This window comes from Ctenopharyngodon idella, chromosome 4 (assembly GCF_019924925.1).
Source record: "Ctenopharyngodon idella isolate HZGC_01 chromosome 4, HZGC01, whole genome shotgun sequence".
NCBI lineage: Eukaryota > Metazoa > Chordata > Actinopteri > Cypriniformes > Xenocyprididae > Ctenopharyngodon > Ctenopharyngodon idella.
Genome location: NC_067223.1, coordinates 25,507,946 through 25,535,168, shown reverse-complemented (window position 1 = coordinate 25,535,168; position 27,223 = coordinate 25,507,946). Strand labels below are relative to the sequence as shown.

Below are 27,223 nucleotides of genomic sequence, written 5' to 3'. Positions count from 1 at the left end.
TGGACTAATGCACGACCAATAACCATGAACTACGCAGTTTGCCTCTTGCGTCTTCGTCAGGGCAATCACGCCATTGAGGCATGGGCGTAGAATACTTTTAATAAAACGTAAATTCGTCCCCCGCACTTTTTTCGGGTGTTCACATAGAGGCCAATGTGAATAAATCCTTTTTTTATTTCAAAGCGACAAGATAGTCTATGCATGCCCTGTCATTTTATTGTTAACTAAAACGAGGCAATCTAAACATTATGGAGCGCTCACTCTCATGTAATAGATGTTTCATTCATACTGGAAGCCGGAGGGCGCTCTCTCGCAGAAAGTCCAAAACTTTCGTAGAAGTAATTCAGCTATTCACTGTAGCAGCAGCTGATTAAAATGCAGAAACGTATTGACTGATGAAATGTGAAGACAATAACACACACGATTGAAACAAGATATGTATTATGTGTGTGTTTTCAAGCCATCTCAAGGTATTTATTGACAATAAAGTATATGAATAATGCAGTGCTAGTTGACAGCCTTTTTAATGTTTTTGAAAGAAGTCAAAGGCCAAGGCTGCATTTATTTAATGAATTTATTTAATCAAAAATACAGTAAAAACAGTAATATTGCAAAATATTATTACAAATTAAAATAGCTGTTTTCTATGTGAATATACTTTAAAATGTTATTTTATTTATTGCTGTGATGCAAGGCTGAATTTTCAGCATCATTACTCCAGTCTTCAGTGTCACATGATCCTTCAGAAATCATTCTAATAGGCTGATTTGCTGCTCAAGAAACATTTCTGATTATTATCAATGTTGAAAACAGTTGCTTAAAATTATTGTGGAAACCATGATACATTTAATGTTTCTGGATTCTTTGATGAACAGAAAGTTAAATGAACACCATTTATTTGCACTGTCACTTTTGATAAGTTTAATGTATCCTTGATGAATAAAAGTATTAATTTCTCCCTTTTTGTAATCTTACCTCAAATGTTTAAATGGTATCATGGTTTCCACAAAAATATAAAGCAGCACAACTGTTTTCAACATTGATAATAATCAGAAATGTTTCTTGAGCAACAAATAAGCATATTAGAATGATTGCTAATGGTGCTGAAAATTAAGCTTTGACCACATATATTGTACAATATATTCACATAGAAAACAGCTATTTTAAATTGTAATACAAAGGTCAGATAAAAACTGGTATTACACCCAAAATTTCTGTCCCCCTCACATCTGAAATGATGGGTACGTCCCTGCATCGAGGAGTATGTGGAGGATTTTTGTGGACTGTGTCATCTTGTGGAATTTAATGATGTAGCACTTAAGGATAGTTTTTCCGTGTGGGTTTAAATGAATCAGATCGTTTGGGGATGCCAGGAGGTAAGATTCATTTTCCCTTGCAGAATACATGGACTATGCTTTGTTGCTGAGTGTTTCATAATTTACTGTGGGAGAGGCCCTGCAATTTCCCAGTACCTACCATGCAAGAGCCCTCAGCTATTATGCCTGCCAAGCCAGAGCCTGTTCATGTCATGACTGTCGAGCCAGAGTCTTCAGTGTGAACTGAAAGTAAAGAAAGAAACTTTAAGAAAGTAACCATACATTGGTGGTTTTATGTTCTTTCCTTTCATATTTGACTTCATAATAATTTATACTCATTAGTCATTTATGTAGTAGCCATTTTATCATTTTATTATTATTCATGTGGAAATTTTTTTTTTTTTATATATATATGTTATATGTTATGTTACTTATTTTACTTATTTCCTTGTTCTTGCAATGCTTGCTATAGTTGTTTCATCCTATGGTTGTGTGGATTGAAAGGATGTTTGTCTTCATAAGTAGGAGATAAGAGAATGTCTCCATTTCAAGATTTTTAACTTCACAGGATGATGTTGTGAAGCAGTAATTTTCCATTGTTTTCCCTTGATATAATAACACTTGTTGGAATTGTACTGGTCAGACAAAGTGTAACATCTAGATGAAGTCCGAGCATTGAAATGAATGCAACTAAGATTATTCAATAAACTGCTTTTTTACTATCATCACTTCATATTCTGCTTCTGTTCTTCTCTGGCTTTCTCAGTCAAACTCACAGGCTGATAGAAGACATATATCCTGGCAGGGATTCGGCATCCGGGGTCGAATCAATATTTGATATTTCTGACGTGGAGATTCATCCGATCTAACATTCTGGCACAATCTAACACCATCCAAAGATTTGGAAAGCTTAAATACATTTAATTAAAATACTGCCCATCTCTCATGTCCTGCTCACAGACTTAATGGCAGTGTCAGCTGTCTGTCTCTTAAAGGTGCAGTGTGTAAAATTTAGGAGGATCTATTAACAGAAATGTAATGTAATATAAATAACTATGTTTTGAGTGGTGTATGAAGACCTTAAATAATGAACCGTTATGTTTTTATTACCTTAAATGAGCCATTTCTATCTCATACACTGCGGGTCCCCCTGCATTTCAATTCGTCATTTTGCGCCGGTATGTTTCTACAGTAACCCTAAATGGACAAACTGCTCTACAGAGCATGTTTCGTCACTATGTTCGTTGGTGTTTTTAGAGGCAACTTGCGTCGTCACTACGTTGAATATGCAAGAAGTAGTAGTAGTAGTAGTAATAGTCGTCTGGTTTATTAGAAGCAGAGACCGTTCTTTGTTAGAAGTAAGAAGAAACCTCATTGACTGACTACTCTGCTGTCTCAGACAGCGACATCTTTGTCTTTGTGTTGGCCACCGTAGCTTTTCTAAAGTGCTTCGAAAGGGAGGGGTGAGCACAGTGTTAAACCATTGGTTGCAATTCACAACCTCACCGCTGGATGTCGCTAAAATTTACACACTGCACCTTTAACTATATCAGGGGTGGCTAACCCTGGTTCTGGAGAGCCTCAGTCCTGCAGAGTTTAGCTCCAACCCTGATTAAAACTCACCTGCCTATAGCTTTCTAGCAACCTTTCAAACCTTGATTATCTTGTTGAGGTGTGTTTGATTAGGGTTGGAGCTGAACTCTGCAGGACTGTGGCTCTCCAGGACCAGGGTTAGCCACCCCTGAACTATATATTTCAGGGCTTTCTGTCTCTGTTTATCTGTTTCATATACGTTGTGTGTGGGTCTTTTGATGACAATGATTCTCTACATATTTTCACTTTTATGTCATGAATCCTTATGAAAAACTGATTCTATTAGTTTCCTGAGAAAGTTCTGGGATAACAGGTTTAAGTTCTGAATAAAGCAAGCTGATGTTTTATTAGTTGTTGGCAGAGTATCTGAGGAAACTCTTCTGGAAAATGGGGGTGGGGAGAAACAGCTAATTTGCATTTAAAGAGACACAAAAACAGCATGTTTTTGACTCAACTCAAAAAGGGGCATTTAGAGGATGACATAATATATGTACAAAAAAAAAAAAAAGTTAATTGAGACAAACTTTAAACTTTCTGGTCAGGCTTTCTCAAGCCAACTTTAAAGTTTTAAAAGCTTGAAGTTTATGAAGGCAATACAGTCTATCAGAAAAACAGATAGATAGATAAATACATGGGTGGTTTCTTTGTGGTTGCTAGGGTACTCTAGGGTGATGCGATGCGGTTGCTAGGGTATTCTGGGTGGTTGCTAAGGTACTCATTGCTAGCATGTTTCATACGATGCAAAAAGGAGCATTAAAGAACATTTTTAACAGATGAGCTTGGATGAGGTACCTCTGAGAGCTCGATCTGATCACAGCTTCATTTCATAATCCAAATAACATCTGAAAGCTTAGGTCCACATGTTAAGAGTGTAACCACTTCAGATCTTTTTCTTTTTGTCCTGCAGCTGTGAAGTGGTGAAGGGCGATGGCGTCTGTTAAAGATCTGCTCAAGAATTTGCTGAAGGATCTGGTGAAAGATGATCTGAAAGAGTTTCAGTGGCACTTAAAGAAAGATCATAAGTCTATATCAAATTCTGAAATGGAGAATGCAGGCATATTAGACACGGTAGATAAATTGGTGGACTGTTTTGGACCAGAAGAAGCTGTGAAGATCACGATGGAGATCCTGAGGAAGATGAACCAGAATAATCTGGCTGAGCAGCTAGAGAAAAATCACAAGCAAGGTAACTTTTAATTCACAGTGGCTGTAATGTGATTGACTGTTTACCAATGTGCTGGTTTTACTTAATCTTTCACACACAGGTCAGTCTGAAAGCAATATAAAGATATGCCACTGTTGGAGCTCATTCAAAAGAGATATGTGGTAAATAACAATCACTGCCTGTACATGGAAACAAGAGAAGCAACAATTACAGGGCCAAGAAGAATAGCTGCAGATCTTAGACAAGTATATTTGTTCTGTACCCTGTTTCACAATATTTGTCTGGGTTAATTTTGTTATGTGGCTGCCATCTAGTGGTCATTTTGGGAAGCTGCAGGTAGTAGATAGCAGGAAGTGAGCAGCTAGACACATGACCTTGTGTATGTTGCTCAGTCAGTATGCCTTCTTGGATAATCCTTAGCGATGGGCAGAGCGAGGCTTCGTGAAACACTGAAACAGTTGAAGCAATTGTGCCGTATTGTGTCGAGGCTTTGAAACAAACCGGCACCTGTCTCCACGGTGACACCTAGTGGTCAATTGTACGTTATCTGAAACAACCTTGACAACAAGCCATTAAAAAAAAAAAAAAAAAAAAAAAAAAAATTGTGTGATTTTGTTAACGTGGTGACTTTTTAACATCTGTCTGACAACTACATTATGTTGGTTATGTAACCCTTCTCACTGTGAATAACTAGGTTATTTTGGTCATGAAAAAATCAAGCCACAATGTCTCACATTTGTTATATAAGATTTTTTTCAAAAATATTAATTGCTCTGCTGTGGAAGGAATTAGCCTACTTCTTTTTTTACAGATAATTTCTCCAGCCTTTAAAAAAATCCTCTCACAAGGGGCACTTGTTGCTGGCATGCACAGATATATTTTAGCAAGGACATACAAACAAGGGAAAATTACAGCTCCCTCTTTCCAGTAACTTAGAGGATCATGAGTTCTGGGCAAAAAATGCATCTTTGAGGTACTTTTTCACTTCTACTGTGGCATCAGCCGTAGCACTGTGTATCGTCTGGGTTTCACAGATACAATTATCAAAAAGTTCCCATAAACTGTCCTGGGTTTCTGCTGGTGTTGTTGTTGTTGATGATGATGGGCCTGATGTTGACTGTGGCTCTGAATGAAAATAAAAACAACAATTAGTTACAAAGCATAAACTGACAGCATATATGAAGTATAAGTCACATAATTATTCAGATGACATAACTCCATAATGTCAGATGAAGACTGAAACTGCTCACCAGGAGTTGCTGTGTTTGAACGCATCAGCGAAGCACACTCCAGTTTGATGTGCTTTTCAGCCTCCTGGGCTTTGGCAGGATTTCCAAAAGCCACATTTTTGAACCTTGGGTCCAGCAGTGTAGCCACTGCCAAGGCTCTGAATGACTCATACCCCCCCACATCTGGAGTGCAGACCTTCTTGCAGGTGTGAGCCTGTTCAAAACACGAGCAAACCATATTAATTATATTAATAACAACAACAATATGACAGTTATGGCCAATTACATGGGTAGTATGGTTATTGTGGCCTACCTAATTGTACAGTTGATTCCTGTCATGTTGTCAGTTGAGCATGTCCTTTTTTCTGTGTAAACTTGTGCTGCAACATCCTGTAAAATGGTATAAGCTTTGAAGCAGACACTCTCTGTTGCTCTGACATCTCTGTTGTTGTTAGTTTAAACGGTTGCAGTAGTGACAATGATTCTTGAATAATGTCATATTCAAAACTTGTTAGTGGAGCAGTATCACTGTTTAAATTGGATAGTGCAGCACCCACTGGCTCTCGTTGCTCATACAAGCGTTGCAGCATGTCGAAAGTGCTGTTTCTTCTCGTCTCAACCTCCTGTACTAGTTTCAGAGTTGGTCTGTCCATCAAGCCCTGCATCTCCACAAGCTTGTCCTTTGCTTTGCAGCTGGATCTAAACAACCCCACTATCTTTCTGACTTTCTGCCGTATTTCATTGATGACTGGGGTTTGATCTAGGGCCTTTTTCACAATCAAATTTAAATTCTGGGCAAAACATGGGACATGCCGAAGGTTGAGTAGCTGGGCACTTAGGATCATGTTGGATGCATTGTCAGTCACCATACACTGAACTTTGGAGGTTATTCCCCACTCAGCCATTAGCAACACTTTAGCCTCCATGAGATGCTGGGCTGTGTGCGTTTGGTAAAACCTCCTTACACCCAGTACAACAGTTGCCAGCTTTGCCTCTGGTGTTATGTAGTGGCAAGTTACACCAAGGTATCCATCCATATTAATGGAGGACTACATGTCAGCTGTAAGGCTAAAAAATTCTGCCTTTTTTAGGTCCTCTATTTTCTTCTCCTTAGTGTTTTTGTACGTTTCGGTGACCATCGTTTTAAGCGCCTTCCGGGATGGGACGACATAGCTTGGATCAAGTTTGTTCACAAAGGCCATGAAACCCTCATCTTCCACGATAGTGAAGGGCAGCAAATCCTTTAACACCATGTTTACAAGAGCCTCATCCAATTCCCTCTGTCTGCCTTTTAAAAGAAGATAAAGATAAAAGAATAAAACTACTTTCACACAAATAAATTGAAAAAAAAAAAAAAAGTTTGAAATACTGCAAAGCTATTAAGACTAGCCTCCTGGTTAATTATTTGGAAACTTTTCTAAACAAACAAAACAAAAGTTTGGAAAAGTTTATGCTCAGTGTGCAGAGACAGATCAAACTGAAATATAGAACTACAACAATTACGAAAACCAAAATGGTGTCTTCAGGTTAAACATTTTTTTATGTAATACAGTGGGTTAGTTTGTTAGATGTTACATTTACATATTCAGAGTGAAGCTGTTTTTAATATGTTTAGGAGTTGTAATTTGGACGTTAGGTTGTAAGGCTGGTTGACACAAGCCTAAGCCAATTTAAAACTATGGACTTTCTAAACAGTGTTATCTGAAGTATATTTCAAACAATGTATACCTTGCTTAGATGGCCCAGCAGTGTCAGTAGCAGGGCTAGGTACAGGGGGAATGTTACCATCCTCTGCACCCTCCAAAACGGCAGGATGAGTGCTCCTCAAATGGCGCATCATGGATGATGTATTGTCGAAGTAGGCTAGCTGCCTATCACAATACATATGTAACGGAGTTTAAAAATATGTTAGTTAAATTCAGCATAAATTGGGAAAACTTGCCATTGGCTGTTGTGTTGCTCGCGTTCGTGCACATATTGCAGAGCAGAGCTATGTATTCAGCAGAGTCACATATCTTGTCCTGCTGGTAAGTTGCATCAATGATTGCTCCATCTTAATAACTAAGTTTAGATTGTTTTCAAGTCCAAGTTTGAACTGTAAATTACACAAAAGTCTACTTACTTTGTCTGTCAGCTCTTAGTTGTGTTAGTTGAGTCAAATATGTGTTATTTGTGACGATAAGATGAAGAGTGTGTTAACTGGCCTGCTTGTGAACTCCAAACTTCTGTTTATTTCATTTAAGACTTCTCATGCAACATTGATGCACTGCATTCTGATCAGCCTTTTGGTGCTGTTTGTCCCAGGTATGTGTTTTATTCGGTTTTGTCATGTTCTGTGTTAAAACAATATTAGCTGAGTGTTAGCTATTAGCAAATGTGCTCTATCGTCTCGCACGTGCTGTCCTGTGTAACTGCGCTATTTTAAGGCTGCGTTCTTCTCTCCTCATTTCATTTATACAAAATATGTAAAATGATGGTTACTTGAGTTTATAGTTTCACTGTATTAATGTGAATTGTCTGTATTAGTGTTTTATATCTTATTTTCTTTAATATATGCTTTATTTAGAATTGTCCACTATATGTTCACGATCACTTTGTAGAAATATGTAATCAGCAGAGCCGCATATCTCGTTCTGCTGCATTCTGATCAGCCTTTTGGTGCTGTTTGTCCCAGTTGTGTCTTGTCCCAGGCCCAGTAAATCAACTTTGAGTGACCATCCACCTGATTTCAGCCTGAATTATTCCATCCAACACACTCACAGTCACACATACATCTCACTTTATTTGGGGTTTCCAAATGGAAATGCTCCCACACTACAGATGTACAGCATCTCTTACGTGGAGCCTCAATTTTTATCAATTCTATTAATGTCTGTCTATCTATGAATCTCTCTATCTCCTATGAAATTCCATATCTCTAACTACTGTGCTATCTGTCAATATCTAACTTGGTCTATATGAATGTCACTATATCTATTCTAACTATCTGTCACTGTCTTTAGTCTATCAAGACAATATATTTAATTTAAATCCAGCCTAAATATAACTAACCAAATCACATTATAAATGTCACTATATCGCAAAAGCTATCTCAAAATCTCTCTCCTCTCACAAAAACCCATGAGGTGAAGGTGCATTTTAAACTTTGTGGGAGTTGAGACAGATGTGCGATTGTGTGGTTTGTTCCCACCCCTGTCAATCAAACGCAGACTCGGCAAGCATGCCACCTGTCGAAACACTTGTGAAACGCGCCGAAGCTTCGTTTAGCCATAGTCACGTGATATGGGTGTTTTGAATCACAGTTCGGAGCTGTGTTTTGAAACATCTACGCTTTGGGATCTCGACACTGCGTCGAAAACGTCAGTTTCACGTCAGCCATCCCTAATAATCCTCATCAATCCTTGCTTTTGGAAGTTTAAAAGAGCAATAGCTGCGAGTTTTCTTTATCTACTTGCTTTGGGTAATACAGAAGGACGTTTTTGCCATTAACTTTTCAGTAATTAGAAAAAAATGTTGTAATCTAAGTGTGTGACATCTTATTTTAAGCTTTTCAATGCCAATCGTAAATATTTGTGGAGATATATAAAGAATCTACTTTAATATGCAAATGTGCATAATATCAGCAGCATTTCTGTAATCTGTATAATATCATTTGTGTAATTTGAAGCTGTGTTTGTATTTCTTTTATTTTAGTTTTACTCTGATCCGTAATAGAGTTGTGACATCAAGATATAATAAATGCTGGAATTTCAACTTAAATTTCTTGACTCTGTAATGGATGGAGTTTAACTTGCTGTCAAACTTCGTACAGTACAATATTTAATAGAACAGAGTGTCATGATTTTACAAATGGGTAAATGGTTTACAAGGGCCTTAAATCCTGAATTAAAACTTCTGCAAGGAATTTCTACATTTGAAGGGTCATTGAAATAGCCCCAACCTAACCCTTACACAGTCTCATGTCTTGTTTGGTGTGCTAGATGTCAATGTTTAATCAAAAGCTTTTAATAAATTTGGTCAGCATGGCCTTAAGTTGGTCTGAGTCCTATAGTGAAAAAATGCGCATGTAAACACTATTGCAGTAAGAGTGTGATTAAGTTGCATATAGTAGAAGCATGGATTTATGAAAAACACAATCACCTAGTCTTTGCTGTCTTTTTCCCTCTTTCTTAAAGGTTCAACTGCAGACGACAGTCAAGCTACTGTTCAAGATTACACAAAGACCAGCCGCAGACTGAAGAACAAATTAAAACAGGAATACGAGCAGATATTGGTTGGTAATTCACAGACGGGTCATCGGAAATACCTGAACGATATCTACACTGATTTATATGTGGTGGAGAATGAGACTGGAGGAAGAGTGAACGACCATGAGGTGATACAGATCGAATCAAATCACAACCGATTGACTGCCGAGGAGAAGCCAATTGAGTGTAATGACATGTTTAAAGTCCAGTGTGACACAGGTCGACGAAACAGAAAAGTGCTGACAATGGGGATTGCAGGAGTGGGAAAAACTGTCTCTGTCAATAAATTCATCTTTGACTGGGCTAAAGGAACAGAAAATCAGGACGTAGTCTTCATATTTCCACTTCCATTCCGTAGATTGAATTTGATTGAAGAAGAGTACAGTCTCATGGGACTGCTTAACAAATATTTCTTTAATAGTTCTGAAGAACTGCCCTGTCTTCCTGAAGGTGATGGTAAAGTTATGTTCATCTTTGATGGGCTGGATGAATGTCGCTTTCCTTTGAGCTTTAAAGGAGATGACATATTTACAAATGTAAATGAAAAAACAACAGTGAGTAAGATAATAATAAACCTTATCAAAAGACATCTGGTTCCCTCTGCTCTCATCTGGATCACATCCAGACCAGCAGCAGCCAGTCTGATACCCCGTGACTACATTGATCAAGTGACTGAGGTGCGAGGATTTAACGATGAGCAGAAAGAGCAATACTTCAAAAATAACAGCACTACTGAGGTTTCTGAAAAAATCATCAGTCATATCAAGAAATCTAGAAGTCTGTACATCATGTGCCATATCCCTGTCTTCTGCTGGATCTCTCTCACTGTTCTTCAGCCTCTACTTGCTCGAGAGAGCAATGACAAAACTCCCACAACTCTCACAGAGTTGTACACAAGCTTCTTAATTTCTCAGCAGCAACAGATGGAAAAAAAACCCTGAACCTGAACCTAAAGCCAATGCAAGGTCCTTTAATGAGATTCTTCTGAAGCTTGGGAAACTGGCCTTTCAACAGCTGGAGAAAGGAAACCTGATATTCTACAAAGAAGATCTTGAGGAATGTGGACTAGATGTCAGCGAAGGGTCTGTGTACTCTGGGTTATGTACTCAAATGTTTCAGGAAGAAAAGGTTTCAACAAGAAACGTTTACAGCTTTATACATCTCAGTGTACAGGAATTCCTTGCTGCTCTTTATGTGTTTTTGATTAGCAAACACAAGAAAACAAACCCATTTCTTGAATCCTGGATAGAAAAACTGAAATGGAATCTCTCCAAAAAGCAACTGTTTAAACTTCATAAGGCTGCAATCAACAAGGCTTTACAAAGTGAGAACGGACACTTGGACCTTTTCCTCCGGTTCCTTCTGGGTCTCTCACTGGAGTCTAATCAGAGTGACCTGAAGGAACTACTGCCAAAACTGAAACTGAAAACAGAGAATGTTAAAGACACTGTTGACTATATTAAACAGACAATAGAGACGGAGAAATCAGTGGAAAGAACCATCAATTTCTTCTACTGTCTGAGTGAGCTAAGAGATGACTTTGTGAAAGAAATCCAGAAGAATCTTAGCTCAGGAAATCTTTCAGCACAGAATCTCTCCTCTGCTCAGTGGTCTGGTCTGGTGTTTGTGCTCCTCATGTCAGAAGAGACTCAAGAGATGTTTGAGCTGCAGAAATACAGAAGATCTGATGAAGCACTGATGAGACTGCTACTAGTGATCAAAAACACCAGAAGAGCACTGTGAGGATCTTTGCATTCATTTATATACATTGTTGGTCTTTTGTAATTGGGCCTTCATTTTACATAGGTGACTTGCTGGCCTAGACCGTTGAGAAAAATTAATAAATGAAATATGTGTGATGATATAAATACTGGTTTGATATTTTATGAAGAGGAAATTGTTTTAGCTTTGCTTACATCACAACAGTCAAAGGTTTTTTTTCAAGCTCTAGATTATAAATGCTACCAAATTTACTGTTGCTGTTTTTGTTGTTCTTTACACAGACTACAGCGCTGTAATCTCACTGCTCAGTCCTGTGAAAGTTTGTCTTCAGTTTTACAATCCTCAAAATCTGTCCTGAGAGAGCTGGACCTGAGTAACAATGACCTGCAGGATTTTGGAGTGAAGCTTCTTTCTGATGGACTGAAGAGTCCAAATTGTCTGCTGGAGATACTGAGGTTTAAGTTGAAATGCTTGATTTTTTTTTTTTTTTTTTTTTTTTTTTTTTGCAATAAGATAATTATTAAAAGTCACACAAAGATTTATTCTGTATGCAATTACATTATTTTTTCTTCTTCAGATTTCCAACATGTAATCTTACTGCTCAGTGTTGTGAGAGTTTGTCTTCAGCTCTACAATCCACAAACTCTGTTCTGAGAGAGCTGGACCTGAGTAACAATGACCTGCAGGATTTTGGAGTGAAGCTTCTTTCTGATGGACTGCAGAGTCCAAACTGTCTGCTGGAGATACTGAGGTTTGTGTTCAAATACTTGATTTTTTTTTTTCAATAAGCTAATTATTAAAAATCACACTAAGATTTATTCTGTATGCAATTACATTGTTTTTTTCTTCTTCAGATTTCAAACATGTAATCTCACTGCTCAGTGTTGTGAGAGTTTGTCTTCAGCTCTGCAATCCTCAAACACTGTCCTGAGAGAGCTGGACCTGAGTAACAATGACCTGCAGAATTCTGGAGTGAAGCTTCTTTCTCATGCACTGAAGAGTTCAAACTGTCCGCTGGAGATACTGAGGTGCTTTTTTTGCAAGAAGTTAATTATAAAAAAAAAAAAAAAAAATCCCACGGCTAGGATTTATTCTGTATGCAATTACATTGTTTTTCTTCTTCAGATTTCCAACATGTAATCTCACTGCTCATTGTTGTGAGAGTTTGTCTTCAGCTCTACAATCCTCAAACTCTGTCCTGAGAGAGCTGGACCTGAGTAACAATGATCTGCAGGATTCTGGAGTGAAGCTTCTTTCTGATGGACTGAAGAGTCCAAACTGTCAGCTGGAGATAATGAGGTGAATGGTTTTAAAATAATTAACTATGCTGTAATCAGAGACGGATCTAACCAATAAGCGAAGTGGCTGTTGAGGGCTCTGATTTGGCAAAATATATTTAGCAAACGCTCCAGGGCATATTTATGTTTGTGCTCAAAGGTTTCTATTTCCAACGTGTTTTTGCAGCATTGAACAATTTGCTCCAACCCTAATCAAACACACCTGATCCAGCTAATCAAGGTCTTCAGGATTACTAAAAACTTCCAAACAGGTGTGAGCTGGAGCTGGTTAGAGCTAAACTCTGCAGAGCTGTGGCCCTCTAGGAATTGAGTTTGAGACCACTGATTATAGCTATGGGCAGACTTAGTGATTTGGGGGCCCTAAGCAAATTCCAGTTCTTTTACTTTTGTAACTCTAATTTGCTGTCTCATAGTTCACTAGTTCACACTTGACTATTATAGAGTAAAGGTTATGCATATTTGGCGTGCTGTCCAAGGGGAGGGCTCTGAGCTCGGAATTTGGCCGGAACTCAGAGTACTTCCCCTGCCTATCCCAGACTGGGAGTGATAGTTAAGAGTGAGGAGATTGGGTGGTGGAGGGATGCTGGAAAACTGTCGTGGGACAGAGGTAAGCACTGAATAAAAAACTCAAGCATCAAATCATAAACAAGCTGTAAAATGCTTTCATTTCATGATTGGTTTGCTTCCCTAGGTAAAAAAGTGCACTAAAATACACTTTATTTCAGTACACTTAGTATACTTCCTTAATGTTGGGTTTTTGGGGCCCTGGAGAAGTGCCCTGACATTTGTGCTTTTTTCAGTTGCTTATAAACATTAATGGCAAAAGTGTCATTACACTGTATTCAGTTTGATCTAGGCTACCATAATCTGTGACCAACATGATTGTACATGTTTGTATTTTTGAGAGAATAATGCTTATGCATGGTTATTGGAAAAAAAAAAAAAAAAGTCACTGAAAAAAAAAAGTCACTGAAATAAGAAGTCACTGAAATAAGGCCACAAAACACATACTGAATATGTGCCCACAACTCTTATGGGTATTGGAGGTTGTAAACTAGAGTGTTTGCTTCAAAAATATGTGAAAAACATCCTACCCACTCATTCACATAAAACAATATATTGATTTAAATTTTGTACGACACTTTTTGTTTAGAAAGACAGTATGCGCAAAGGCGTGAATAATCCTGAATAATGCTATGATTCACACCTGAGAAGACAATGACCCGCATAATGTGCTGCATAATGAGCCTTTTTAGTCAGGAATGTGAGAGGGGACTAAGAACAAGGACAAAGTAATTTATTTTGTAGTTTATTTAGAATATAGTTAACTATATAAATGAGAGTCAAAGACACATTTTGAGTGCACAGTTATACCTGGATATAAATCCTGTTTATTATATATATTATTCAATGATATATATAGAACATCACATACATGATGTTTATAATTTTAAATTATTGTCCCTGGATAAGTAGGGACAATATATAAATCCTGTTCATATATATATTATTCAATGATATACATAGAACATCACATACATGGCAATTCCAAGGTACTAGGAAAAGAAATATAAGGAATAAAAGGAAAGAAATTATAATAAAAAAAACTTTCCTGCTTCCAGTCAGTGATCTCAGTATCATATGCATGTTGTCCAATGTGGGCCAATATCTGGTCACTATGATTCTCTAAAGAATTCTCAAAAGATAAAAGAAAAAACCATATGTGAGCATGCTGATAACAGGATCATATCAGCTATTGTATTAACATTAATATAATGTCCACTCTTAACAAAAAACATTACTAAGCAACCACTGACAGGAATAACACAAAATAGGTATCATTTTAAAGCTTAGAATCAACTTTTTAACGCATCCAACCATTTTGTTCAACTCTTAACAAGTGCTGAGTCATCACTCTAAAACTGAGTGTACCGTCCACGGGCGCCACCTAGCTACCAAAAAAATTAATAATCATATTTTTTCCACTTTGATTAACTCCTAAGTACTGGGGCCTGTTCTTCGTACATTGCTAACTCGGTTAGCTGGATTTGATTGATGACGATTTGGAATGATCTTGGATTGTTCGGTTCTTCAATGCTCATCCTGGACTTGCTGCCATAGCAACAGGTCCGTAACCTTAAACCTGCTTGTGAGCAGGCTTATTTCATGTAAACAGGATTAGATTGCATCTTTTTAAGTGGAATTGATACTTAGAATCTGTCCCAGCCATTGCTAATTTATTTCAAGAGTACTCTATAATAATTTACAAATTAATTTGAAAATAATATTATAAATGGTGTTTAGTCTATAATACTATAGGCACAGCCAGTTTTACTCATTGAAAGATTTATTTGTGATGGAATAATTGCTTTACAATTGTATTGGAGTCTTACACACATGCTGTACAGTTATTCTGAGCCATGCATTAATTTGAACGGTGACATCAACTATGGGAGTGGCTTGATGCAGCGTAGGAGATGCAGATAACTTGATCTTGACTTTAATTATTTTTTAATTAAAACTTTAATTAATGCTGTCAGGTAACAAATCTACTTCAAAGATAAAATTAAATGAATTGCGAATTACAACATTGAAATAAAAATGTACGACTGTACAAATGCTTTTGAATCTAAATAATTGGGAGTCATGTAAAAAAAAACAAAAAAACATTTATGTCGTAATGTCATGTTGTTCGCTTGGCTGTTTCATTATAAAGGTCCAGAAATTCGTCAAATTTTTCGTCAGGTGTCTTTTTTAATTATATGATGTCATTACGTGGCTGTCTTGACGCCAGCCAGTTGCTGCATTGCTGATTGTGGTTTTGAGTATCGATACATCTGCCCTTTTCAAAGAACATGAGAACACGCAGTAATCTCAGACAACTTAATCCTGATATTTTAATCCATTCCACAAATTCGTTTGAAGAACCAAATTAGCCAGAGATCAGTTATCATGATTAGAAGATCTAGCATCTGTCAGATCATCTCAGATATATTTAGCGAGGTACGAAGAATGGACCCCTGCTGAGTTATTTGCTGAAAAATAATAATAAAAAAAAATCATAATTTTTAAAATATTTTTTGTACTATGTACTCCAATGTGTCAAAAGCATCATATAGCTCAGATAATCATCGTCTTTTTGCGGTTTAACATGCACAGACACTATATTGCGATTAGAATAAAGAACATAGGGTTAGTTCACCCAAAAATTAAAATTCTGTCATTAATTCCTCAGCCTCATGTCGTTCCACATCCGTAAGACCTTCATTCATCTTTGGAAAACAAATTAACATAGTTTTGATAAAATCCGATGGCTCAGTGAGGCCTACATTGACAGCAAGTTAATTGACACTTTCAAACACCCAGAAAGGTACTAAAGAAATATTTAAAACAGTTTATGTGACTACAGTGGTTCAACCTTAATGTTATGAAGCGACGAGAATACTTTTTGTGCGGCAAAAAACAAAATAATGACTTTATTCAACAATATCTAGTGAAGGGCAATTTCAAAACACTGCTTCAAGAAGCTTCGAAGCTTTACGAATCTTTTGTTTCGAATCAGTGGTTCAGAGCGTGTATCAAATCATCTCAAACTGCCAAAGTCATGTGATTTCAGTAAACGAGGCTATGTTACGTCATAAGTGTTTCGAAATTTCGATGGTTCACGTGACTTTGGCAGTGCTCCGAACCACTGATTCATAACAAAAGATTCATATTCTTCTTTAGTACTTCTTAAGATAATCTTAAGAACATCTAAGTGTACTCAACTGTGCTATTTTAAGACACCATAAATATGAACTAAAATGTGTAACAATTACCACTTTTAGTAAACTTGAACCCATCTTTCATACACTTTTAAATATACACATCAGACATAGAAAATAAACTTAATAATTATTTAATTAAAAGAATTATTATTATAAGAATAACATATAATAAATTTATACAAAATATATTTATAATGTATTGCTCACATCTTTTTAAACATTAAATAATTCATTTCAAATGTATTGTAACTATGTTAATATTCCCTTTATACTTAACATCATGTGAAATAAGGAGGATTCAATTGCGAATGCAGCAAATATCAGTTTATTAAGAAAAATAGCATTAGGAAAGATAGCAAGGGTCAGACGTTGTGGGTGCAGATGGCAAAGTATTTCTCGGTAGTGCAGAGACTGCTATGGGTAAACCAGTCTTCCGACAAGAATCCAACATGTAATCCAAAACTGCCTCGATGGGGAATATCCAGAACAGGAACAAGAGACTCAGACACAGCCAGGACTAACACTGTACAAACACATCAACGATCTGACAACATGGCAAAATGCACAGACATTAAAAAACCCCAGCTGACGCTAATCACCTCTTCAGCACGCACTCGCAAACTTCTCTAAGCACTTCCCCTCAGGGGAATCCATGCCGCCATTTTGAAGTGCATTCCACTTTGTGAAGTGGACGAGGGAAGTTTATATGGTTAGACCCTCGTCACCTCAATTTTGACAAAGGGAGCGAGTCTACTCCGATGTACACTTCAAGCAGCTCTATATCCCACAATGATTGTGACATGACAGCAGATCGCACTTAACTGAAGTATATGATATATTGATTACACTGGGAATTATTCGCGTATAAAATATATTATGTTGAAATTTAATTGTGTAATATTTGTAGCTACCTTATATTCACAGTCAAAGTTTATACTATTGATATTTTGTTTCATTTGTGTAATTTTATTTTTCTTCAACAGCTCATATACCTATAGGATATTATAGCTATATTTTCTCCAACAACTTATAAACATATAGAATGTTGCATAAAACAAATTCATAAGCACAAAAGGGCTTTAAATGATAAATCAGCTCTATATTGATTTCCAAGTGATCAAGGGCTTAGTGTGTTTCATTTAAACCTAATGCATGAGTTCCGCCAGTAGTGGGCACTCGTGCAACGTAAGCAATGACGCATATCCGAGTCCACGAGATGGAGGGAAGTTAGTGAATGAAGGGCATACAAATTTGGAGTGGAATGCAGCGCCTTGCGTCTTAATCAGCTGCCTAGGTTCCTAGGTTGTGAATCAGTATATCATATAATTGAATCTGACTCCCTGATCAGTGCCCTGACTACTGAATTAGGGAGCTGATTGAGATGCACACAGAGTGAACCAATGAACCCGCGAACCGTGACAAGTACAATCGAGCACACTATTAGTATGTCATTAGTAGCACTTTTTACCCATTTTAGTACAAATTTAACAAGCATGTTTTATTTTTTCATGGAAATTTAGTGACAGTATATATATAAAAGTCCACTAAAATTTTATGTAAAGCGTTTATAGCACTTTTAAGTAACGCACTTATAAAATACTTCTGTATATTTTGTTTACTTTTTTTTTACTTAAGTGTTAGTGCTAATTATAAGTGTACTTGCACTTATAACTAGTACATTAGTAATATATTTTTAATAAAATCAATTTAATTTAAACTTAGGATTACTATATAAAAGTTTACAAAGATTGATTTTTTTTAATTTTTAAAGCATTCAAAGCACACTTTTAAGAAATACACTAATAAAACTCCTCTGTATATTTTTGCGGTAGTATACTTAAATTGATTTTTAGTACATTGAATTAAAGTATTAGTGGTATTTAGTATTTTTTTTAAGTGCAGTGAAGTACTACTGAAGTAGAAATATACTTTTAAGTAGTGTATTTATAACTTTTAGTGTAGTCTATAGCTTTTACGATTTTATTTAGCACCAAAAATAAGAATCCACTACAAATGTACTTGCTTTTAAGTATTTTTTTTAGTACATTCAAGTATACTTTTCACCTGGGTCTAACTGCACTGAACCAGTTAGCAGTGCTGTCTAGTGGCTGTGTGCAGGACACACTTAGCATCTCAGCCAGGGTCCAAAATTAACACCACACCAAATGGTGATTAAATATAATGGTGTTACTTGTCAGTTGGCTGGGCAAATCTTTTATGAATTCTAACAATGCATATATGAAAGAATGGGATATAGCTTAGTATGGATATCAAATTGTAAAGTTTGTAATGTAATCATTTAAATATACATTCTGACATGGTCCGTGTTTCAGAGTGAAGTGTGGTACTGTATTCATTTGCACGTGAGCAACTCATGATTCTGTGTTGCCAGTGTTTCAGAGCGGCTCAGTTCACAGTAAATCAGTGGTCTCAAACTCAGCTTCTGGAGGGCCAACTGGGCCTCATTTATCCGTCTAATGGAAACAGATCTGAGTGCAGAAATCATTTTATGACAGGGTTCACATGTGATTCATCAAATATTCATATGCTGCCAATCCCATCTTACGAATGATCATACGCTGATAAATATGGCAGCTAAAAACAATCACCATTTAAATATCACGCCCCTAAAATTAACGGTTTAGAAACGTAACCCAGCCAAGAAGAGGAAGTAATCTCATGAAAGAGAAATTGATCTTGATTAAAAAAAAAAAAAAAAACATTAACCTTGTAATTGCAAACAATACATTAATTTACATGTATATTAAATACTGGTAAATATAAATAAACATTTACAAACATTATAAACACTATAGCCTAGGCTATTTCCCCCTAATCCTTTAAATTTTACAGTATTTAGAACAGAACAAGAATGAAAAATAAGTAGCTGTAAATTATATATTTAACTATAAAATATAACATAAATTAGGCTATAGTGGCATTCATTGTAAAAAAAAAAAAAATGTCAAGCTGAAATAAATTTATTTAAAGGGCACCTATTATGCAAAATCCTTTTACCTGGTGTTTGGACATAAATGTGTGTTAGCAGTGTTTCTATCATTGTAGGGTGGCATAACCACCCTACAATGATAGAAATCCACCCACTATAACAACTTTAAGTGAACAATCCTCATGTAAACCCATAATAAATGTCATATTTACCTGTGGCCTTCCTACCTGTCTAACAGATAGGAAAAATACAGAAATTGAATAAAGTTACCAAACAATCTGCACTGCATAATTTAAAGCCTAAATGAAATATAGATTAATCATTATTAAAGCTACAAAAGTTCTTTAGTCAAGAGCAGTGAGTAATTTTATCTGTTCTTTGATTATCTTCAATGACATGGCTGCTGTCATTTTAAGATCTGCTGCTGCTACACGATGTGGATGTGATGTGTGACGTGTCCCACTTTCTCACAACACTTTACTTTAGTTTAAGACTTTATTTAACTCATTCAAGGGTGCTCTAATGAGGATACTCAACAAAATGGACATTTTTGGCATTATTTTGTGTTATTGTTCGTTCAAGCGTGACAGAGAACTTGATTCTAGCACGCGTCTTTCTGTGCGTTGTGTGACAGGACATTAACAGACAGTGCATTCTCTTTTTCTCTTTTGGTGCGCTTAAATGGTTTAAAAACATTTGCATGAATAAGAGCGTGATCATATATTGTAGTGCTAGGCAAAGGATGACAGAAAAAAAACAGATGCTGCATTAATTGCGTTAAATTTTTGGAAAAAATGAATCACTCACGTTAACATTGAAAGCACTAATAAAAAGATATTTAAGGGAAACAAAGAATTTATTAGCAACTACAATTCATTGGAAAGTAATGCATTTGAACTACTGACTGTTAATGTTTCTTGTCTAAATGTAAATGATATATTTTCAATTCCAAAAAATGAAATTTAAAGAAATAAGTAATCACTTTAAATTACTGCTGGTTACTTTTTTTTTTTTTTTTTTTTTTTTAAACAATTAAATAAAAAATACCTAATAAAAGGCTGAACTAGGTATAAATGTTCAAATAACAATTTTTATAATGCAAATAAATATAAATGTTTCTGAACTTAACTATGTGTAGAAATGTAAATGAATATGTTTACTCTGGTAACTTCCGCAGACACTTTTGTAACTTTTGTGACTAAATCTACAGAAAAAACTCCACAGATCAGGCTGTAATAATCATGTCTGATTGCCAAACCAATGTCATGTGGACTGTTGCTGTATGTCTTTGTAGATTGTCTGGCTGTATGGTGACAGAGGAAGGCTGTAGTTTTGTGTCTTCAGCTCTGTGTTCAAACCCTTCACACCTGAGAGAGCTGGATCTGAGCTACAATCACCCAGGAGATTCAGGAGTCAAGCTGCTCACTGATAAACTCAAACATCCGAACTACAGACTGGATAAACTCAAGTATGTAGTTCTCCAAAAACAAAAAATATCTCCAAAAACAGCATTAAAACCTTATTACAAACCAGATATACTTTATTTCTTTCATAAATTTACTAAAGTTTTTGAGAATTTACAGAGGTTTGGCTGTAGTTATACTACATGTTGTTGAATGTTTTATTCTGATTGCTTTATGAACATTCTAAGGTGTGCAATTATTTCCAGTAAATGCACAGCTAAAGTAGTTCCAGGTAGATCTTGACTACATTATAGTTCCATATCACTTCTCAAAATGATTTCAGTTAACAAACCACAAACCATTTCCAAAATTTCCTTCAAAATAACATTTAATTTGCTTTCTCCTGCTCTTTCTTGCATACAAACACACACACATACAGTACAGACGCACACATAGGGCCCAAAAAAAAAAAATGGCAGAAAAGAAACACCGCTAGACATAACCAACAGCACATCAGTCAATATCGATAATTATCACAATAAATGTCAAATTGCTCCTAAGTGAAAGTTGCAGAAACCAGACTGTTAATTGTGGTTTTAAACTTCTCTTTATTGTCAGAACATAACAAACACTTGACACTTTTTAATTATTTTTTCCTTTAAATATCTTAATAGAAAAATGAATTTCTTAGTTTCTGCATGTTCAAACAGGTTATATTGTTTCTAGTCATTAAACAAGTTTGCCTGTACAGCCAACGACACACTCACCCCCACGCAAAAAAAAAAAAAAAAAAATTACTAAGCAACCATTGTGTCATGATCCTTGTCTGTGTTCCCTGTATCTCCTCTGTTGTTTGTGCACCTCATGTTCCCCTGCTGCACCCCTTGTTTGTTACCATGGACACTCAATGGACCACGCCCCCTTGTTAACTCCTTATCTTGTTAAGCTTGTTTGTGCCTGTGTATAAGTAGTCCCTGTGTTTCACTCATTCCCTGCAAAGTATTGTATGTCTTTAGCTACTACAATTCTGAGCATTTCCTGGTTGCTTGTTTCCTGTTCCCTGGTTGTTCTGTTTACCTGCCCATGTCCTGGGTTTCCCTGTCTGCCTGTGTGTTCCTGTTTTGTTGTTTGTATGGACTGCCTTCCTGTGGATTTATGACCCCTTGCCTGTTCTTGACCTTGATTGTGGATTACCCTACCAATAAACCTGCATTTAGATCCTCTACCCTTGTGTCTCTCTGCTATCCGTGACACACTGAATATAATTACACAAAATAGGTATCATTTTAAAGCTTAGAAACTCACCTTTTTAATGCATCTATTTTGATGAATTCTTAACAAGTGCTGAGTAGTCCCTCTAAAATGGAGTGTATCGCCGGCAGGCACAACCTAGCTATGAAAAAATTAATAATCATATTTTTCCAAACTACTGCTTTGATCAACGCAAAATAGGTGTTATTTGAAAGCTTAAAGACTGAACTTTACAATGAATGTAGCCAATTCAATTATATTCTAAGTAATGCTGTGTTATTTGCTGATAAATAGAAAAAAAAAATTTTTTCATAATTTATGAAATACTTTTTTGTACTATGTACTGAAATGTGTCAAATACATCATACAGCTCAGATAGTCATGTGTCATGTCATTTGAAAGGTCTCGCAGAGTAGAATACAACAAGCATAATTGTTTTGGGCTTTGACCAATAAGTCAATCACAAGATATTCCTCACAGAATTATGACACATAAAACCCCACAAGCGCACAGACGCTAACTAAAACTAAAATGTAGCTTTCACGTGGCATTTTTTCATTCATGAAATATGCATAGATCGTAGAAACATGATATATCATTACTTACAGTGGTTGCCCCTGATTAAAATGTGTCCAAAATCGACATAATCCCTTGCGTCGATCACGAGATATTCCTCATGAAGGAACGATTTTAAAAATGCCTATTAGGGGGTGTCAAGGGCTAAACAAAAAGGGTGACTTGCCCAGGCTGTGAAACTGGATCTTAGAGTTATGTCATTATTTTGTGCATGTCACTCAGAAAACAAAAAAATTTAAAAGTTCCTACGTTTGTTCCGAATGCTGTAACTTTTGATTACTTTATGCTATCACCACAAAATTTGAACCAGATGCAGCTCAGATGCACCTCATATAGAGGAACAAAAAAGAATTATCCCTTTAACTTATTTCCTTCATGAGATATTGCATGTCAAATTAGAAAGATATGTAAAATTTCCCTTGAACACTTTTTTTTTTTGCCTTTTATTAGCAGTTTCTCAGCATGAAAATGTCCAAATTTATTTATTTTTATTTAAAGTGTTTTCTTTCAAATGATACCAACCTTTTGACTTCCTTGCTATAGTTTTGGAGTTATGAGTCTTTACTTTTTGTTATGTCTCTCAGAAACAAACAAACAAAAAAAAACTATGAAAACGCCTTTAGGGCTTAACGGGTTAAAGAAAGACATTACAGATCAGACAATTTTAAAACAACTTGTACCACCATGTAAAATGTATTGGGCTCTATATGCTGTAGCATTACAAAGTCAAGTGAACTTAGTAGATATGACCATACCCAAACTATGAGGTGTAGTGTGTTTTTTGAAGTGTGCTTGATAATTTAAAAGTTATTTAAGGGGAATATACATAACCATTAAAAAGATATTGAAGTTATAAGGCGAAACACTACTATGTTCATAAGATTTTCAAACTTGATCTATAAATAAATCAATAAATTATCAAATGTACTATGTTCAGGCATTACAATATAAAATAAATCAAGGTAATCTGATACATTTTTATAACTGACTCAAGTTGTTTCCATCTCCTGCTGCTGACAAACAAATGAAAAAATACACACTTTTTAGATGGTCCCTCACTTCGCCAGAGCACAGAGAAAGATATTCGGAGAAGATTCCGCGAAAATATGTTATCAGATGATTATATATATATTTTTTAATGAGTATATTTTTCTTAATGAAATTAGTTGTAGCTGATGGTCAAACATGTCAATAACATTAATTAACTTTTGTTAACACTTTTGCATCAACTGTTGGAAAGCTACTGAAAAACAAAGTCCGAATGTGTGAATATATCCCAACTTTACCGCAGTCGTGAAAATGAGCTTTGGCTTGCTATGCATAAGTGGTCTATATAACCACACTAATATCACACTCATAGTTCACTGCTGAATTTGCAATAATGTCAAGTTGATATTTGAAATATAACTCACCAAGGTAAGAATTTGATATCTTATTCAAACAAGGAAGTTCATTCAGAGTGCTTTGATGCTCCGTATCGAGCCAGATCAGTCTCAAAAATAACACATTTACAAAACAAAATTCATAAATGCACAGCACAATTCACATTTACAAAATCTGATTTGTAAATTCAAAACACAATTCATAAATGCACAAGTAAAATTCACATTTACAAAATCAGATTCGTAAATTCAAAACACAATTAATAAATACACAAGTAAAAGCATAAATATTTACCCAAATGCATCTTACCTAAATAAAGTTAAAATGTTTACACATATATCAGGTTCTTGAATTAATTTCCATTGCACATTTATGAATGTTGTTACATGTATTTATGGATCATTGAATCTGCATTTGCAAATCATCACACGTGCGTGGGCTGCTTTGAATTTGTGTGTGGCATTTTTGAGACCTTCCTGGCATGTTAAGATTTATAAATATCTTTTTTTAGAGGATGTTCTGTTTAGCTAATCGCGGTGAGCTTTTAATCCACCAATCAAAACGCTCCTTACTGAACAGACTTAAGAAGCTCAACTTTGTGCTAGTACTGTGCATTGTTCCATGATCGGGTCCTTTATGTAAAGATTTCATAAAGAGAAATTTCAGCATGGAGGATGAAAACCAGACTCAATGAGTAAGTAAAGTCATTTTTTTTATCTGATGGCATTTTCTTATGGTTAAAGGTTGTTATAGTTAATGAAGTGTGTAGTTTGCTCCAGACTTTCCCATAGACTGGAGTGAGACCATTTCTCGAGGTGTCGCGATGTTTCTTGGCGCTCTGTGGCATGACAGATTGCTGTAGCGCTTCAGTTCACTCAGAACTGACCATCTCTTCCACTTTACTAGTTACAACAAAATAAACATGAATGAACATCCTCAGGTATTTTTAAAGATACAGTACAACTTAACGAAATCCGTATCATGCCACATGTAATCGAATAATCACCGTTTTCAGCCGCGGAAACGCGGCAATAAAACAGCTTGTAAAAATGTCACATTTACCAGCACATTACCTCAGAAAAGCCATTCAATATCCAAAAACTCATTATTCAGCTACAAAAATGAACTTCGAGAGGAGCATTTTGCACTATATGCTATTGCATATTCATTGTATTTGTGCTTAACATGTGCTTCAATATTGATTGTATAAATTCGTTTTATGACAGCCACCATTTAGATGTTTAGGCCTACATACAAAAAGAGTAGAAACAATTATGTCATTAAAAACGTATTATAATGTTATTATAAAGTTACGTGTAAATTATATGTTAATAGCTTACAAATCAATTAATTTTAACCTAATATTATAATGATGTACCAACTGGTTCCCTGTATAGTTTACAGCATTAGTTGAGAGATATTTTTTTCTTTGAGGAAATTTGACATGTGCTGTACATGCCCCAAATTAATCAATATTGAATTGAAGGTAATCAAATCGCAAGCTTCTGCATTAAAATTGAATCCAACTGTGAAATTTATGTCAATGCCCAGCTCTACTGGTGTCAATAAATGTTATCTTGTACACTGTCAAGAAAAAAGCTAACCAGCAAAACTTGATATCAAAAGCATCCTAAATTTTACATGTGTTTGTACTATATTGTAGTGAGTAACCTTTCTTGTTGTATTGCTGTAAATAGCCCACCATAATATGTAGTCTGAGCCTATCAAGGGCTAATGGCAATGGCAGATACGTTACTAGTTAGTTACAAGGAAAATCATTTTCAAATAATGTTCTTTTTTTTTTTTTTTTGCCAAATAACCCTGTGTATGTACCCCTGAAAAAAAGTTCAAGCTCAGGATTTATTTTTTACTTTAACCCATGTGTTATATTTAGTCACTTTTCTCTCTAAATCGATCATTCAATGCGGAGAGTTTCTGGAGATCGCTCTGTTCAGCTGCTTCGTCTGACTCACTCTTTCTCCTTCTGCTTACGCTGACAGTGCCAGCGGCACCAGCATGATCTGAATGCACTGTTAAAATCGGCTCTGGGTCAACGAGTTCCAGCCCAAAAGCTCACCAAAACCCACCCACTCCAAGAAAATCACGCCCAAAACTGCCAAAATAATGTGTTAGAATTTTATTGCCATGTCAATTAAGGTTAAAAAGCACAATTTTTTATCTCTTTGAATAAAATAACAATGACAAAAATAAAATAAAAATAAATCAATTTCATAGGAAAACTGATCAAAACAGAGCAAATACATTAAAGAGAATGACCAAATAATAGTAAAATGTCCAGGTGGAGAAACATGCATCTTTTTTAATGTCAACAGTAAGACTAAGCCAGGGGTAGGCAAGTTCAGTCTTAAGCCCTGGATACACTGCACGATTTTAGCAATCCTATAAGATCATTACTTTATCACACTGTGTGACATGGATCTACTAAACTTGGGTACGACATGCATGTAGACTGTACGGTGATGACACCTATTGAATCGTAGGCTAAGATGCAAATTTCTATAGAAGAATAAAACGTCATCAGCATGCACTAGTGGTAAACAAAACACCATGTTGAATCACACTTTGGCAGTTGTAGTTTTTATTTGTGCTGAAAATAAAAAGGAAGCAGCGAAAGAAGAAGGGAAAAGAGCTTGAGGTAAGCAGTTTTAAGTTTTAGCGCCATGTCGCTTTGATTTCATGTTGCGGTTTTATTGGCTGATCAGTAGACGTAGATCGTAGCAGCAAACACACTGTGCGTTGGTCATGCTGAATTTCTGACACTGTCAGAAAACTATCGTAGGCTATCTTTGGTCGCAAGACCGGGAAACTGGCCGTCTTTGAACCTCTCTCACTGTATGACATAGGACCACCGATTAAGAGCCACGATCGCACAAATCGCCACGATTGTTTCACGATGGCAATCTTTCGTCTGGGACAGCCAAAAATCGTGCAGTGTATCCCGGGCTTAAGAGAGATGCTGTCCTGCAGAGTTTAGCTCCAACCTTAATCAAACACACCTGAACAAGCTAATCAAGCTCTTCAGGAATACTAAGGCTATAGGCAGGTGAGGGTTTCTTCAGTGTTGGAGCCAAACTCTGCAGGACAGCGGCTCTCTAGGAACGAACTTGCCTACTCCTGGACTAAGCCAATGGAAGTGCAAAAAGTGCCCAATATAAGTGATCGGAATAAGCATATTGTGGAACATAACGCAGATCTTAGCATAGTCAACTGATTAATGGTTGATTCAAACCTCTTTCAGCAGCTGTCAGGGATGAGTAGAGTGCAGTCTAGACAGTTTAAAGATGTCCTGATAAGCCCAGTGT

The 27,223-nt window shown here is 36.1% G+C and overlaps 1 protein-coding gene across 1 annotated transcript in view; it reads left to right on the top strand.

The window, feature by feature from the left end:
* LOC127511056 (NACHT, LRR and PYD domains-containing protein 12-like) overlaps window positions 1–27,223 on the top strand; it is a 70,254-nt gene that overhangs the window by 994 nt on the left and 42,037 nt on the right. Inside the window, 8 exon segments of the mRNA XM_051891407.1 lie at window positions 3,817–4,095; window positions 9,479–10,484; window positions 10,486–11,289; window positions 11,554–11,727; window positions 11,850–12,023; window positions 12,127–12,300; window positions 12,398–12,571; window positions 20,582–20,755. Coding sequence (XP_051747367.1) covers window positions 3,837–4,095; window positions 9,479–10,484; window positions 10,486–11,289; window positions 11,554–11,727; window positions 11,850–12,023; window positions 12,127–12,300; window positions 12,398–12,571; window positions 20,582–20,755 — 2,939 coding nt within the window. The 5' untranslated portion in view covers window positions 3,817–3,836.